At 39.3% G+C, this 14,222-nt stretch overlaps 1 protein-coding gene across 1 annotated transcript in view; it reads left to right on the forward strand.

Annotated features, from left to right (window-relative positions):
* Positions 1–12,950, forward strand: part of foxj3 (forkhead box J3) — a 79,797-nt gene extending 66,847 nt beyond the window's left edge. The window contains exons 7-12 of the mRNA XM_037101157.1: positions 1,547–1,721; positions 4,130–4,642; positions 5,256–5,357; positions 5,936–6,127; positions 7,539–7,637; positions 7,750–12,950. Of these exons, the coding sequence (XP_036957052.1) occupies positions 1,547–1,721; positions 4,130–4,642; positions 5,256–5,357; positions 5,936–6,127; positions 7,539–7,637; positions 7,750–7,862 (1,194 nt within the window). The 3' untranslated portion in view covers positions 7,863–12,950. The remainder of the gene's footprint in view (positions 1–1,546; positions 1,722–4,129; positions 4,643–5,255; positions 5,358–5,935; positions 6,128–7,538; positions 7,638–7,749) is intronic.
* Positions 12,951–14,222: the final 1,272 nt, after the last annotated feature.

Here is a 14,222-nt window from a genome sequence, read left to right on the forward strand (position 1 = left end):
ATTTCTGCTTTCTCTTTCCACACATATATTGAGCTTTGCTGTTCCTTCAAAGGGCGAATAGAAATTAATAGTGTAGGTGTGAGGATTCTGGTAATCCTGGTTGTCGATGTTGCAGCTTATGAAAGTCTCTTAGTTGGATATTTATAACAAGATATTTATATAAATGTGGTGTAATTGATGATTCCTTTTTGCATTAAGTGCTAAAGCCAAATGATAAATTTTAATTTTATTCACATTTTTCAAACTGTGGGGGTAGCGCAGTCACTGGATGAATGAAAATGAAACACTGCCAGACTTAGAAAATGCACTGTATCCCATATTTCATCTGATCAGAAAGCCTCAGGAGGGTTTCTTCACAGGAGCTGAGCCGTAGACAGCAATAGACCGAGGTTCAGGGTGGACATGCGCTGGAGTATAACATCAGGAAGGGGGTTAAGGGAAACAGAGAAAAATGTGCACGCTCCTGGAATCCAGACAAAGAGAAGCGCTTCTTCTGATGTCCTCCCACCAGAGATGCCCCCTCTTTGGTGTGGTCCTCCCGCATCCTGGAGTGCTCCCTGCTCCAGGCTCTGGGCATCGATCGGCTCAGCCTGATGGATGTGCTCTCTCTCGCTGTCTCTCTCTTTTCTCTCTCTTTCTCTCTCTCGCAGCCAAAGCAGCAGCTCACAGTAAACACTCTGGCTTTATTATCACCTCTACACTCTTACCCAAGCCAGACTGTGAGCCATGCACTTCAGCAGCCTGCCCACATCTTGGAAGAGGAAGATGTTATGATCAAAAATTGGACGTGACCTCTCTTGTAATGCTAGCCCACAGTAGACACGGGTCAGGTCCCGCTTTGTGAAATAGCGATGGTTTTGCATCGCTGCTCTCACCGTGATGAATCTCGTAGACAAACTCATTGCTGGAGGGGAACAATGCTTTCTGTCTCACACCCAGGGCCGGTGCATAACACCGACTGCCCACACAAATACATGGATGAAATGGTTGCTTATTTGTACAAGGTATTGCTATTGATTTTGTTTTAAATACATTTTGCTTGGCCACCTGAGTATTGGGTTTGTGTCCATTCGAGTTGGTCTCTTAATGTTACGTGAGCCAAGGCGGTAAGCACTGACCTAGATTGTTGTGGTTTGTGTAATCGTTCTTTAAATGTTGTGTTGACTGACACCTCTTCATACAGAAGAACATTTTTACAGTAGTGTCTCAGAGGAATTGAACGATCCTCGTGTTTGACTTGCAGTTTATACGCACATGAACCAACACTTTGAATTAAGTATTCTAGAGGTTTTCTTTTTTTTTTATATCTCCCTGGCTCCATGATGAAGGGTTATCTTTGAACAGTATGTATATTATTTATGTGTATGTTTGAACATTATAGCGTGCCTCTCTTAGCATCAGTAGTCCCCGTAGTCTGTGGTGCAGACGTAGCAGAAGTGTAGCCAGTCTACTTTCACAGATTAAACTTTAAACATCTTACTTTGTTCTCTGTAACGCTCTTTGCTCTTGTAAATCTCTAACTCTCTTTATCCCTTCATCTCTACAGGTGACCAGTCACCCAGAGCCTGTGTCCCAGTCAATGAGCCTGCAACAGCCCCCCCAGTCCCAGTACAACATGCCAGACAGGGATAAGCAGCTCCTGTTCTCTGAATTTGAAGATCTCAGTGCCTCCTTCCGCAGCCTTTACAAGTCTGTCTTTGAGCAGTCCTTCAGCCAACAAGGTGAGTGGTCTCAAGGGAGAATCAAGTGGAAACCTAAGCTTCTTTAATCAAAGAACAGGATGATTCTCAGAACGATTTTCCTGATGTGGATTTGTTCTTAACAGCTGTGGCTATAGAGAGTCTTTCGGTGCTAATTGGGTTTACTGAGGAGTGAGCAGGTATTCAACAGGCGAACTAGTCTATAGCGCAAATCTATACTGTATTATAGCATAGCATTTTCATGGCCAGAGCAATGTGGCAAAGGCCTCGTTTCATATTCAGAAGCAGAGCCTGAGAGTTCATGTCTTCAATATTTAATTAGAGGATGTAAAGAGATGTTATTCCATTTATTTAATGGCTAATTCAGAATTAGTACACCGTTTCAAATCACATGAAAGTTTTCAGCGTCTTGTCATGAAGTGTTTTTTCTCATGCTGCCGCAATTCATCAGAAGAAGCAGAAGAGGTTAGAGGCAGCCCAAGTCCTCAATAAATCTGTTGGATTTGAGGCTCATTTGTCATAATGATGTGGAATTTGTATGATATAATATATAGTGGTGGATGGAGCACAGTTTTCCAAAAAGCTTGAGAGTCCCCGCAGAACAAAAATGCATTTTTGCTTGTAATCTGATTGACTGATAAACAAAGAGCACTTGACAAGCGGGTTATGAGCAAAGTAGACTGAGCTTTCTGTGTATAACCTACTTTCACAAATCAAATGCATTTCATGCTAATGTTTTCAAAGAGTTCCTCTCCTTTAATCTATCATCTATGTTTCATTAGTTGAAAGTTGTTACCTTTTTTTATGAGCATAAAAGTGAAATCTCTTAGTCAGACAAGCTCTAGCAATTAAAAAGCGTAAATAATCGAGCTAGAGGATTTCACACTCTGCCGCTGTAGACAGTGAGCTAATTCACTGGCTTTGATAATAGGTAATGAGCTCGCATTATTATTCTGGTGCCGCGTTAATTGCTTTCTGTATTTCCCTGGTTGGACAATGGGCTTTCTGTGCCGATAAGAGATGCACCTTTGTCACCCCTGCAGTGAGTGTTACGTGCCGATTGTGGAGGTACAGGGCTGGAGTCAGCTCTAAAAGCACTCCAGTGAAATAGGTTTACTGTGCCAAAGCTGTGAAGGACAGGGCCTCTTAAGACCACTCCCTGCCACTCAGATGATTGCAGTAGGTTGTGCAGATGTTCATGCTCCAGTAGTGTCCGTTAAAGAGACGCACGGCAGTACAATAAATTTGTCAAAGACAATCCAGAGGCTGTGTTGCTAGAGAGGAGAGGCGACGGCAGCTCCGACTCGTGAACCTCAGAGACACAACTAATGCTGAGTCATTCCCCGATACAACAAAATGGCAGCTGGTCTGTCTCAAGTGTAGAACTACTAAAACACGGGAGGCCAAGATCCCATTATTGTAAGATGTTAAGATACAAGGCCTTAAGCGGCGGGTTTTACATGTGAAGACCCCGGCTGTCTTTGTGTTTGAGCTGTGTAAGTGTAACGCACTTCAACACAATCTGAAACCATGTGACTAACAATTTTGGTGGAATTATAAGTATCTTTTCCCCAGCTGGGCTCCAACTAAAGCTGTTTTCATCAACAATTAACTCCTCAATTAATTTTAGATCCACTGATTCATCCAACCCAAGGTGATGTCTTTAAATTGCTTTCGCCCAAACACTCACAAATATATTCAACATATAGTAAGAACATGAAGAAAAGCATCAAATTCTCACAGCTGAGAAGCTGGAACAAGGGGGCATTATTTATCAACTTTTAAATAAATCTAGATCAATTTTAATTAATTGTTAAATAAACAAGTTAATAATTTTGATTCAGCTTCTTAAATGTGAATATTTTCGGGTTTCTTTGAGGACATTTGAGGACGTCATCTTGGGCTTCAGTAAACACTGATCGACACTTTTCACCGTTTTCCAGCATTTTATCAACCAAATGATTGATCGATTAACTGAGAAAATAACTGACAGATTAAAGCAAGAATGAAAATTATTCATTTAATTCATTCAATTATATCATTAGTTGAAGCCCTATTGGCAGAAAAATGATCTGTGACTATTCTGATGATCAAGAATTGTTCAAGCCATTTTCAAGCAAAAGGTCTATCAGTGTGTCTGCTCATTTTCTTTGTTTCATACAATTATACCTTGAATATACAAGGGTTTTTTTTAGGTCCAATTTAAGACAAAACAAGATGTATCAACATGTCAGCTTGTGCTGTGGGAAAATCTGATAGACAAAACAACTAATTCCTTAATTTGGAAAATAATCAGCAAATTAATCTGTAATCAAAAGGGACTAACAGCACTATCAATAAATGAAATATTTGTTTGCATCATTTTCTGTCATCCAGTCTTGAATTGAGGACTGTTTTAAGCTTTTTCTTTGGTGTGTTTTGTTTTCCAGGTCTGATGGGCATACCGTCAGATTCTTCCCAGCAGACCCACACCTCCTGCTCCTATCAGCACTCCCCCAGTGGCACCATTAGCACTCAGAACAGCCTGTCAAACAACCAACCCAACAATCACCCCAACAGCCACTCCACCAACAGTGGCCAGGTGCCCCTGTCCCATCCTGCCCAGGCCCACCCCGGCCACGGCTCGCCCCACGCACAGCACCTCTCGCAGCACGGCGGCCCCCACAACCAACACAACCAACACAGCCAACACGCCCAGCACAGCCAACACAGTCAGCACCCACAGCATCCCCAGCACGCTGCTCATCCCCAGCATGCTGCGCACTCCCAGCATGGGCAGCACCCATCACAGCACCCGTCCCACGGCCAGCACCCACAGCAACACACGCCGCACCCCTCCCAACACACGCAGCACAGCCAGCACCCTTCTCAACACGGACAACAGCATCAGAGCCTCTCCCACCAGCCCCATCCTACCCAGCAACAGATGGCCTGCAACACAGGTAAGACCCTCTGCCTGTCATTGTCTTCTCTGAAGCAGCGCCGCCGTGTTGTTTCCTCCTCATCCTGTTCATCACGCAGACACGTCAACAAAAACAAATACAGCTGAATGCAGTTTTCCTATCAGTCCTCATTGTTTTTGTCATAAACCACCGAGAAATTGTTACAGGTGGTAAAGCGGTAAATCATCATCATCTGATTTATTATCTGTGCTGTGGTGAGAACAAAGCAATGCTGCATCCAGTGACTCAAGCAGCTCTTACAGAGTCGACTGGCTCCTCCTAGTGGCCACAACACTGAGCTGAAATGTAAAAAAGCCTGATAAACTGTTATATTTAGTGTTACCTACTCATTTGTTTAACACTTTCAGACTGCCTGCACAGCTATTAAAATGTGACTATAATGAAAATGCATCATCTGGCTTTATTAGTGAACCCACAGTAAATAACAAGTAAATCCAGCAGCACTTATTGTACAGTTGTCCACAAATAATGTAATTAGGACAAAATCTGTATTTGTCCCAGGAGCTTGGTGTTCAGAATCAGAATCACTTGTATCCTTCACGTATCTTATTTTGTAATGTTACAGATAGTATCATGTGTGTGTGTGTTGCAGGTTTACTGTCTGACTGGTACCCAAATCTGGATGCACTGAAAGAAAGCTGTCGTATTGCTAGCAGCTATAACTGGGCTGATGTCGACCTTTCACCTTTCCAAGGTGCGGTTTGGACACTATCAATAGACCTGATTGCATTTACAAAAAAATAAACATATAGTCATATTTCTGTCTTTTATTTATTTGTGGGAGATCAAGGTTTTTTTCCAGATTACAGAAAGAATGAAAAAAACGTTTAAAACCAGGAGCTGATAGTACAGACCTGCCCCAGCTTTTGATTGAGTGCTGAAGTGTTGACACTGTGGAGTTGATTACGAGTTTAATTAAACTGAGCTCTTCAATTAAATAACACTGCCTTCAAGTTTAATTACCAAAACACTGAGCTCAGCAGGTCAGTTTATCCAATTACAGTCTAGGATTGCAAGGTAGGATGTTTTTTAAATATCACCCACTGAAGGTTACTGACACGATGAATACATATTGCAACCAAAGTTTCTGCTTCATGCTTGTAAATTAGTTCCTTGCAAAATTATATTCTATTCATGGACCGTCAGCTGGTGCAGTTTCATACATTTCATTGTCACAAAGGGATTTTACAGACAGATACAGTTTCTAGCTCTGATAGTGACTCTTCACTATCAGTTTGTCGTGTCTATAAATGTGTGTTTTATGTTTCTAAGGATTAAGAGAGAGTATGAGACAAGCAGAGTTGAACAATTGGTCCCTGGAACCTACCCAGATCGCCGACCTCTGCTCGTCCATCAACCAGTTTTTTGCCCGCACCGGTGTAATCCAGCCACAGGGGGCAGTGCAGCCTCCGGTTTGTCACGGCTCCATGCACCCTAACAAACCCAGCCAGCACATCAACACAGGTTAAACGCCCGCTCCATAATCCTACAACCATATTTGTGTCATGGTTTGATTTGATTTATGTAGTTGTCATAAAGAGCTTTTGTTTTGAGGATGAGTTTCTGGATGTTTTTGTGATATGATAAGAAAGAAGGAAGTAATCAGCATTGTGCATCTTAACATGTTCAGACACGTTTGATGCCCTGTAATCTGGTTTTGTTTTCCAGGGACAGATCATGTAGTTTAAAACTTCAAAACAACAACAGCTGTGTCACTATAGCTATGAAGTCTTTTAACCTCTAAAACTCTAAAAAAAAAACAAAACAAATAAGAAAAAAAGATATATGCATTGCCAAATATAAAGTTATTTCTTTCTGAAAGTGGAAACAGCCCTCTTTCACAATAAATCAAGTGAAATCAATTTTGTCTAAAGCCTACAATCCCATTGATCATTAGGCTTTACAATCTGTACCGTGAGCGACATCCTTTGTCCTTATAATATATAATAACATAATGTAATATGATCATTTTTTGGCTTTTGAGCTCTTAGGTCAACACAACCCCTCCTTACCAACAGCATATGTCATGGACCAGTTGCGATCAGCTTAACTAAACAATATTTTCTTTTCCTTGATATATTTGCATATTAAGGCCCGAAGAGATAAAATGATTCAGTAATTAACTGGGAAAAAAACAGAAGTTGAAAGGAATGTCTGAAAAAATAAGCTCAAATTTGTGTAGCAGAATTAGGCTTTCTTTCTGCCCCCTAAACCTTGTTAGTGTCGCCTAATGTAACTCGACTGAGCTCACATTTGCTTTAACTCACAAACCCCAAAGTTGCAGAGTTGGGATGAACGATATGCAAAGAAAAATATAACATACAAAAAAGGTGATGATGGTGATGGCATTTTCACCACACAATCATGTTTCCCTCAAGAGAATATGATGGGTGGGTTGGAGCATCTCTGTTGCACCACAGCTCTTTATTTATTTTATTTTTTTATACTTTTTTAGAAAAGCCACTGAAACAGTATCAGCAGATTAATGTCCAGTAGGCTTGGGCCAATACTGAATATTATCAAATATCGTGATATTTTCCATCATCAAGTGATAGTTTTCACAACAACTATTGAACAACTGTGTGATTATTTTTTTTTTCACCTGGGAGCTGCTCTGACTGTATTTTGATTTATAACAATCTGTTGGTCATTTTTTTATTCATACTATGTATACTACTTATCAACCCAAAAGATGATAGTATTATGTGTCCAGACATGTAAATGGAATTATAGACCATGAGTGGTCACCTGTGGGTATTCATTATAATTTGAGATAATTCATTACTCCTTTGCATTGACAATACATTGCTTGAATTGTAAGTTAACAGTTGTATTACCTGGTTTAATTAAAAATTTGCTCTGATTCCCTCTTCAGGAAATCTCTACATGGACTCCAGACAGAGCATGTCCATGATGGGTCCTCCAGGATATCCCCACATGCCCCCCATGAACAGCACAGGACCCACAATGACAGGTGATTTGAAGCCACAGAAGAAAAACATGACAAAAGAATCACTTACAGTCACAGTGACACCTCGTATCAACTGTTCATTAACAAATCTGACTCTGATTGTTGTCCTTTCCAGGACACCATGCACAGATGAACCAGCAGCACATGATACCTACCAGAAACTTCCAGATGCATCGCATGCCAGCTGATGACATCCAGGATGACTTTGATTGGGACTCCATTGTCTAGCCCTCCCAGATCTCCTTTTGCTAAAAAAAAAGAAAAAAAAAAGGGAGCGAGGAGAGGAGGTGGAAGCCAGAGGAAGCCAGGCTGAGCTGAAAGGCCGCAGGAGGAGGAGGAGGCGGAGGAGGAGGCGGAGGAGGAGGAGGAGGAGGAAGAGGCCGCTGTGAGCGGGATGCAGAAGAACATTTGACAAGCTTTGGAGAAAGACAGACTTCAGAGTCCTGACATTTTTACAAAAGCAAAGCATAACTAGAAAATGTTTATTTGAAGACAATCATATTTAGTCGGACAAGTTCAAGTGATTGCTTATGTTCTTGTCTCAAGACGAGTAGAACACATTCACGTCTAAACCACATGCTCCTCAGCTCCTCAGCCAGCCCTCTCCCCGTCCCTAGCCAGCAGCCTTCCAAAGTCCGAACCCCTCTCCCCCCCGACCCCCTGCTCCGTAACTGTTATGTGATTTGAGCGACGTGTTCAGCTTGTAATTCTTCTCGTGTTGACATTGGCCTCAGCTGCCTCTTGGATGAGTTTATCTCTCATCTATCTATCATCTATCTCTCTAAGAAAAAAAAATTATTTTGTTTTTATTTTTTGTTTTTAAGAAACACAGGCCGTCTCTGTGAGTAATGTGATGGTGCTCGTTGGTCACTTTTGGGAGAAAGTGGGCCCCACGTTGGCTGAACTGGTGGTAACATTAGGTTTACAATAAGTGAGGTTTTGAACAGGGTGTTAAATGTTTAAACAGGCTTGATTTGAAACGAAGAGATCACAGAAAGTGTCATGATCTCTTTTCATAGCCAACCAATGTGATCAGGTTCATTGCAACAGACTAGTAATGGGAGTGCAGCAACTTTTTTCTTTCTTTGTTCTCAGTCTCAAGCACTTCAAGATGAGTGAATATGATGTGTGAGAAAAAGGTGGAAGCAGGGAAGTTGAGACATTTTATGTCTTTTTAAGATTCATTCAACCCAAAGTAACTTGAGGTTTAGCTTCTCTATCAGAAGCTTTTGGTAAATTTTTCAACAAATTCACATTCTCAAGATAGTTTAAATGGTAAAGGTCATCAGTTTTAGATGATCAGCCTATTGATCATTAACCAAGCTGTTATCATTCAAAAATTATGAACTAGCTTGCTAGATATTTTTGAGATAATAAAGAAACTTTGATTTTGAAAGTTTTATTTTCAAACTGATTTTCCTCAATCATGGTCAGATTTCTTGAAACAACAAAAAAAAACTATAGTGGAAGATTTTAAAAAAGAAAATATTTTATTATCTATTTAAACGTTCTAATATTGGTTTTCATATCTGCCTCAACACCCTGGTGTCGGTTGGACTCTGCTTTGCAAGCAAGTAGTTGTTTAAAAGTGCTGTTCAAGTCAGTTGCTTGGTCTTATTAAAGGTATACTCTACATTCTGGGGAAAATGGTATTTTGCTAAGTGAGGACATTGTATGTTAAATATGGTTAGCTCAGGTTCGCTCAAAGACAGACATAGGGGAACCTATGTCTAATTGTAACAAAATCTGCCCGCTAGAATCTCTAAATCTCATTAATTAACATATCTTGTTTATTTAATATGTATAATCACTAAACCTAAAACTGTTTTATTTGCAGACATTTCTTTTGCTGGTTGGATTGCCTTCCTGCAGAGTTTCTCTGTTAATTTGTGAGCTTTAGAGGTTCTAGTAGGCAACTGTTTCCCCTTGTTCTGAGTCTTTGTGCTAAGCTAACCAAACTTACCTGGCAGTAGCTTTGTATTTACCATAAAGATTCTCCTCATGTTTACTTATTGCAAATTAAGTGTGCAAGTATGTTTCTTAAAATGTTAGACTACACCTTAACTAAGAGTAAGCTAAGCTGACTGTGTGCTGGAGGTGGCCTCATATTTACCGTATAATCTACACTTCAGTTGTATGCAAACCACATTAAAGTGTCATAAGTAAAACATAAATAGCCTGTGTGCAATTTTGAGAGTAATGGTTTCAAGCGTCACTGACCAGAAACATCACCAATAGACTAATAAAATCTATTAAAATAAAAAAACGGAAGCTTCCCAAACATAAATAATACTTTGATTAATGATCAATAGGAGATGCATCAGATGTTTGAAAAAGGCAACCAGCCACAAGTTTACTGTAAGTTTTTACGTCCAGATTCATGCCTTTTTCCGCCCTGTCGTACATCAGTTAGTTTTCAATGCTACATTCAGTGTTTATTGTCACTTCTGGCATTTAAATTATGGAGAAACGATTCTTGTTTTAACTGCCCAATGTTTTGTTGTGATAGTTCGATAGCGTGCGATTTTTGCTATGATACAATCATAACAGAATGAGAAATGTGACTCATGATACAGTACATACAGTCTGTGTGTGTGTGCGTGCGTGTGTGTGTTTGTTTGTTTTTTGTAATTTGGGGCTATGATTGATGGCTGCAATCTCTATGCTATCTATGAGCACAATAGCAGATGCACACAGTGAGTGAAGATGAGATGTGAGACATGCAGTTTTTCTTTTTTTTTTCTTTTTGTGGGTTTCTCAAGCACAGAACAGGGAAATCAGCGGTTCTGGAAACCTCTAACAAGTGGCTCCTCAATCAGACAGGTGCTGAACTTTAGAGACATTCTGTTAAAAAATGAAAAAATGAAAAAGAAAAACACCGTTTGCACACCTTTAATTGATAGTAACAGATTTTTAGGATGCAAAGCACCTCCTGGATCTCACTCACTGAATCATTCTGTCATTTATTCATGCACTCAGTTATCTGACCCTGAGAGGGAATTATGAGGCTTTGTCCACAGTCGACAGTGAACAGAATTATTTCTCCTCTGCAGGACTGCTGAAATCTGTGTGGTGCTTTGCATCTATGACACTGTGAGTCCTTGTTAAAAGGAATAGTTCAACATTTTGGGATATACACTTATTTGTGTTCTTGCCAAAAAGATTGTTATCACTTAATTTCTGTACAGTAAATATTAAGCTACAGCCTGTTAGCATAAAGACTGTAAACAGGAGCCAGATCTAGACTGAAATTTTAAATGTCCAACCAAAAAAAAGAAAATCCTCTGAATCCTCTGAAACGCATAAACGCAAACTGCCTGACCAAAGCAACTGCCCCGTAGCTCTCAGCTGGGAGATGCAGCGGCTAGCTCGCTACGTTTGACAATCTCTCTTAGCCTTTTAGACTCATGAACACATAAACAGCTGTGTTAAAAGCCAAAATGCCACAATCGTGTAAACACATGAAAAGCAGTTATCTCGATCTGAAAAGGTTATATAAGCAGACTTACAGTAGGCCTGAAAGACACAAGGCTAGCATCAGCCACAGCAACAGGTTTGTATTTATTTATTTTTTTTGTTATTGTGAGCATTTTAATTCATTGCTGCTCAGATGTTAAGAAATTCTCTACACATACAATAACAAAAAAAAAAAAAACGCTTTTAGAAGAGCTTACCAACCCGAGCTTTAAGCTAACTGTCTGCTTTCTGTTGGACATGAAAATGATATCGATCTTCTCCTCAAACTCTCAGCTGGAAAGCACAAATAAATGTATTTCCCCAAAATATCAAACTGTTCCTTTTTAGGATGATTTGACAACGAGGGTCTCCAGTGGTCGCCGTAGTCTTGTTTTCATATTGGATGACAATCATGGATTCTTTTTTATGATATTACATATTTGTTATTGTGAGAAAAAAGGCACTTTCAAGTCTCCCTCGGTTGTTTTATCAGATACAGATAGACCCATGTAGGTTATTTGAAGCTAGACCCAGCCCAGTTTTATATCGTAGATCTGTTAAATTGCACTGTGCTGCAGGTGAAGTCAAGTTCTCTTCTATCAACTGATGATACTGCCATTCATTTTATTATTATTTTTTTATATATATTTTCAGGTAATAGCTTTGTGTAGTTACTTATAATTTTGTTCAACTGCCAGAATTTTCTTAATTAGCACCCGCTTAGTCAGTTGAGTGACCCTGAAACCGTGACTCTCTTAGGGTGAGTGTGGGCCAAAGGACTGCAACTTGAAGACAGCAGATGGAATAAAGAGCATCAGTGTGTATTCATTTGGACTCTATGGGGCTACAGTAAAGAACGCCCTGTGAGCGTTGGCTGGTGTGAAGGTGACGTGCGTTTCAGCTCTTCCAGGCGAAGACCGCGAGCGCACAAGCTACTAAAAACAAAAAAATTGAGCTAACGGATGTGGCTAAAAGGGAAAAAAAGGTGAAGACAATGACTGGATCACAATCACAATTTTACATTATGTCTGTATGTGTGTGTGTGTGTGTGTGTGTGTGTGTGTGTGTGTGTGTGTGTGTGTGTGTGTTGGCTTGTGTGAGCTCTTTTTATCAGAAAAAGACGATTTTTAAGTTTAAAAAAAAATTCCGCTGGACATGTACCTGCCAGAGAGATTACTATTCGGGGGGGGGGGGGGGGCGGGAAAAGACGAAAAGATTAAAAAAAATAAATAAATAAGCCTTGTTACAATGTGGGAGAGAACTGCCAACAAGTACTGCTGATTGGGGCCTATTTTATTCAGTGCTGGTGTGTTGTTGTGCTTGTACATATATGTCTTTTCAATCATCCCTTTTTTCCTCTTGGGGGTGGGGTATCAAGGCAGGGGTGGGTCTTATTCACGAAAGAGAGGAGGTAAAAGAATAGAGTATTTTGTTATTGTCCAATCAGAGGGTGACAGTATGTATATATCTATATTGTATATATGTGATGAAAATGCGTTGGCTTTTTGTGTGACACTACCTTTTACCTGTACTATGGTTCTACATTCAGTGTTTCAGTGTTGATAATATATATTTGTTTTTGTTTTATTTCGTTTTTGGTTTTGTTTTGTTTTGTTTTTGATTTTGTCTTTGTCATTTCTTGTATTTTTTTCCTCCTATTTGTCCTTTTTTTGTTTATTGCACGGTTTATTACTTTTGTTGTCCGATGAGGTGACACAGCTACTCTTTGTATTCGTTTAGTGCTGTAAAATAACTCAAGTGTTATTAGAATTTGTCGATACCACCGCCCACCCCACCCCCCTTCCCCCAATATGCATGAATGGCACTTAAAGAAATAAAATATGGTAACTTCACTGTGGATTAATGTGCTGTTTGAGCTTTGTTCCTGAACGGTTCTGTCAGTATTAACAGTATTTAAAAATCATCATTATCAGATCAGGCAGTTATATTTTTGTTCCACTTTATAATCCATCATTATAGGAGTGTCTCCTCTGACTAACACCATAAACAGCAACAACCTGAATATTAACCAGCAACACAAGAATCAGAATTAGTATATCGGTGTACGGCTTCTCTGCTCCATTCTATATAAAACAATGAATATGTAAAAGTAAAATAAATAAAAGGTGAAACAGCAACATTATAAACAATGTCTGGTGGGAGTAAACAGTGACCAGTACGGTACGATCTTCATGAAAACACAATGTGGATGAAAAGTGGAGTTATTAACACCATATCAAAATATAAAAACATGCCACACACATTTAGTTGGATAAAAGATCACTTATGAATACATGCAAATGCATATTCAGGCATTTCTCTCCCTAAACATTTGACTTTTTCCTCGACTTCAGAACAGCGTCAGTGTTTTCTTGCTCTTCTTTATTCTGAGTGAATAATATTCAACCTTTTTTTTTATATAAAGTCATCATTAACCATGAAAGTCAAGGGCTGCAACCAACAATTACTTTGTATTATTTACAATATTAATGTTATAATTTTTTTTTCTTTTTACAATAAATCAATTAATTCCTCTAGTAAAACATTGTGCAAAATGCTCATCACAATTTCTCAGAGCCAACCGTGACATCTTTGAAACTGCTTCTTTCATCCAACGAACAGTCCAAAACACCAAAATTAAATTTTCTATAATAAACAATAAAGAAAAGGAGTGAAGTCTTACATTTAAGAAGACATGTTTGCTTGAAAAATTATGGAAATGATTAATTGATTATCAAAATACTTATGATTAATTCACACTTCATTGAAAAACTATTGCATCTCTAATAGCGTCATTATTTAGAAGTAGACAATTGGTTACCAGCATATATTCCTTGAGATATGCCCTCGCCTACTACTGAGACTACAGAGCATTCCTGAACTCGTGGAGCATAAACCACACTGTGGAGATGCAACAGCTTAATTAGTATAGTTTAATATCATCTTAAGCCCAACTCCAGATAATTGGAGTGCACTGGACCACACTTTTCGCAGTGCAAATACCTTGATTGTAAATTGAAAAAAGGAACGTGGTAAATTACAACTTTTTTTTTTAAACTTTGAAAATTAGTTTGCCTCTTGACCATGGAAAAAAAAAAATCAGTGCATGAACTTCTGTCTCACTCAACAAAA

The sequence above is a fragment of the Acanthopagrus latus genome, chromosome 6, assembly GCF_904848185.1.
Source record: "Acanthopagrus latus isolate v.2019 chromosome 6, fAcaLat1.1, whole genome shotgun sequence".
NCBI classification, from domain to species: domain Eukaryota; kingdom Metazoa; phylum Chordata; class Actinopteri; order Spariformes; family Sparidae; genus Acanthopagrus; species Acanthopagrus latus.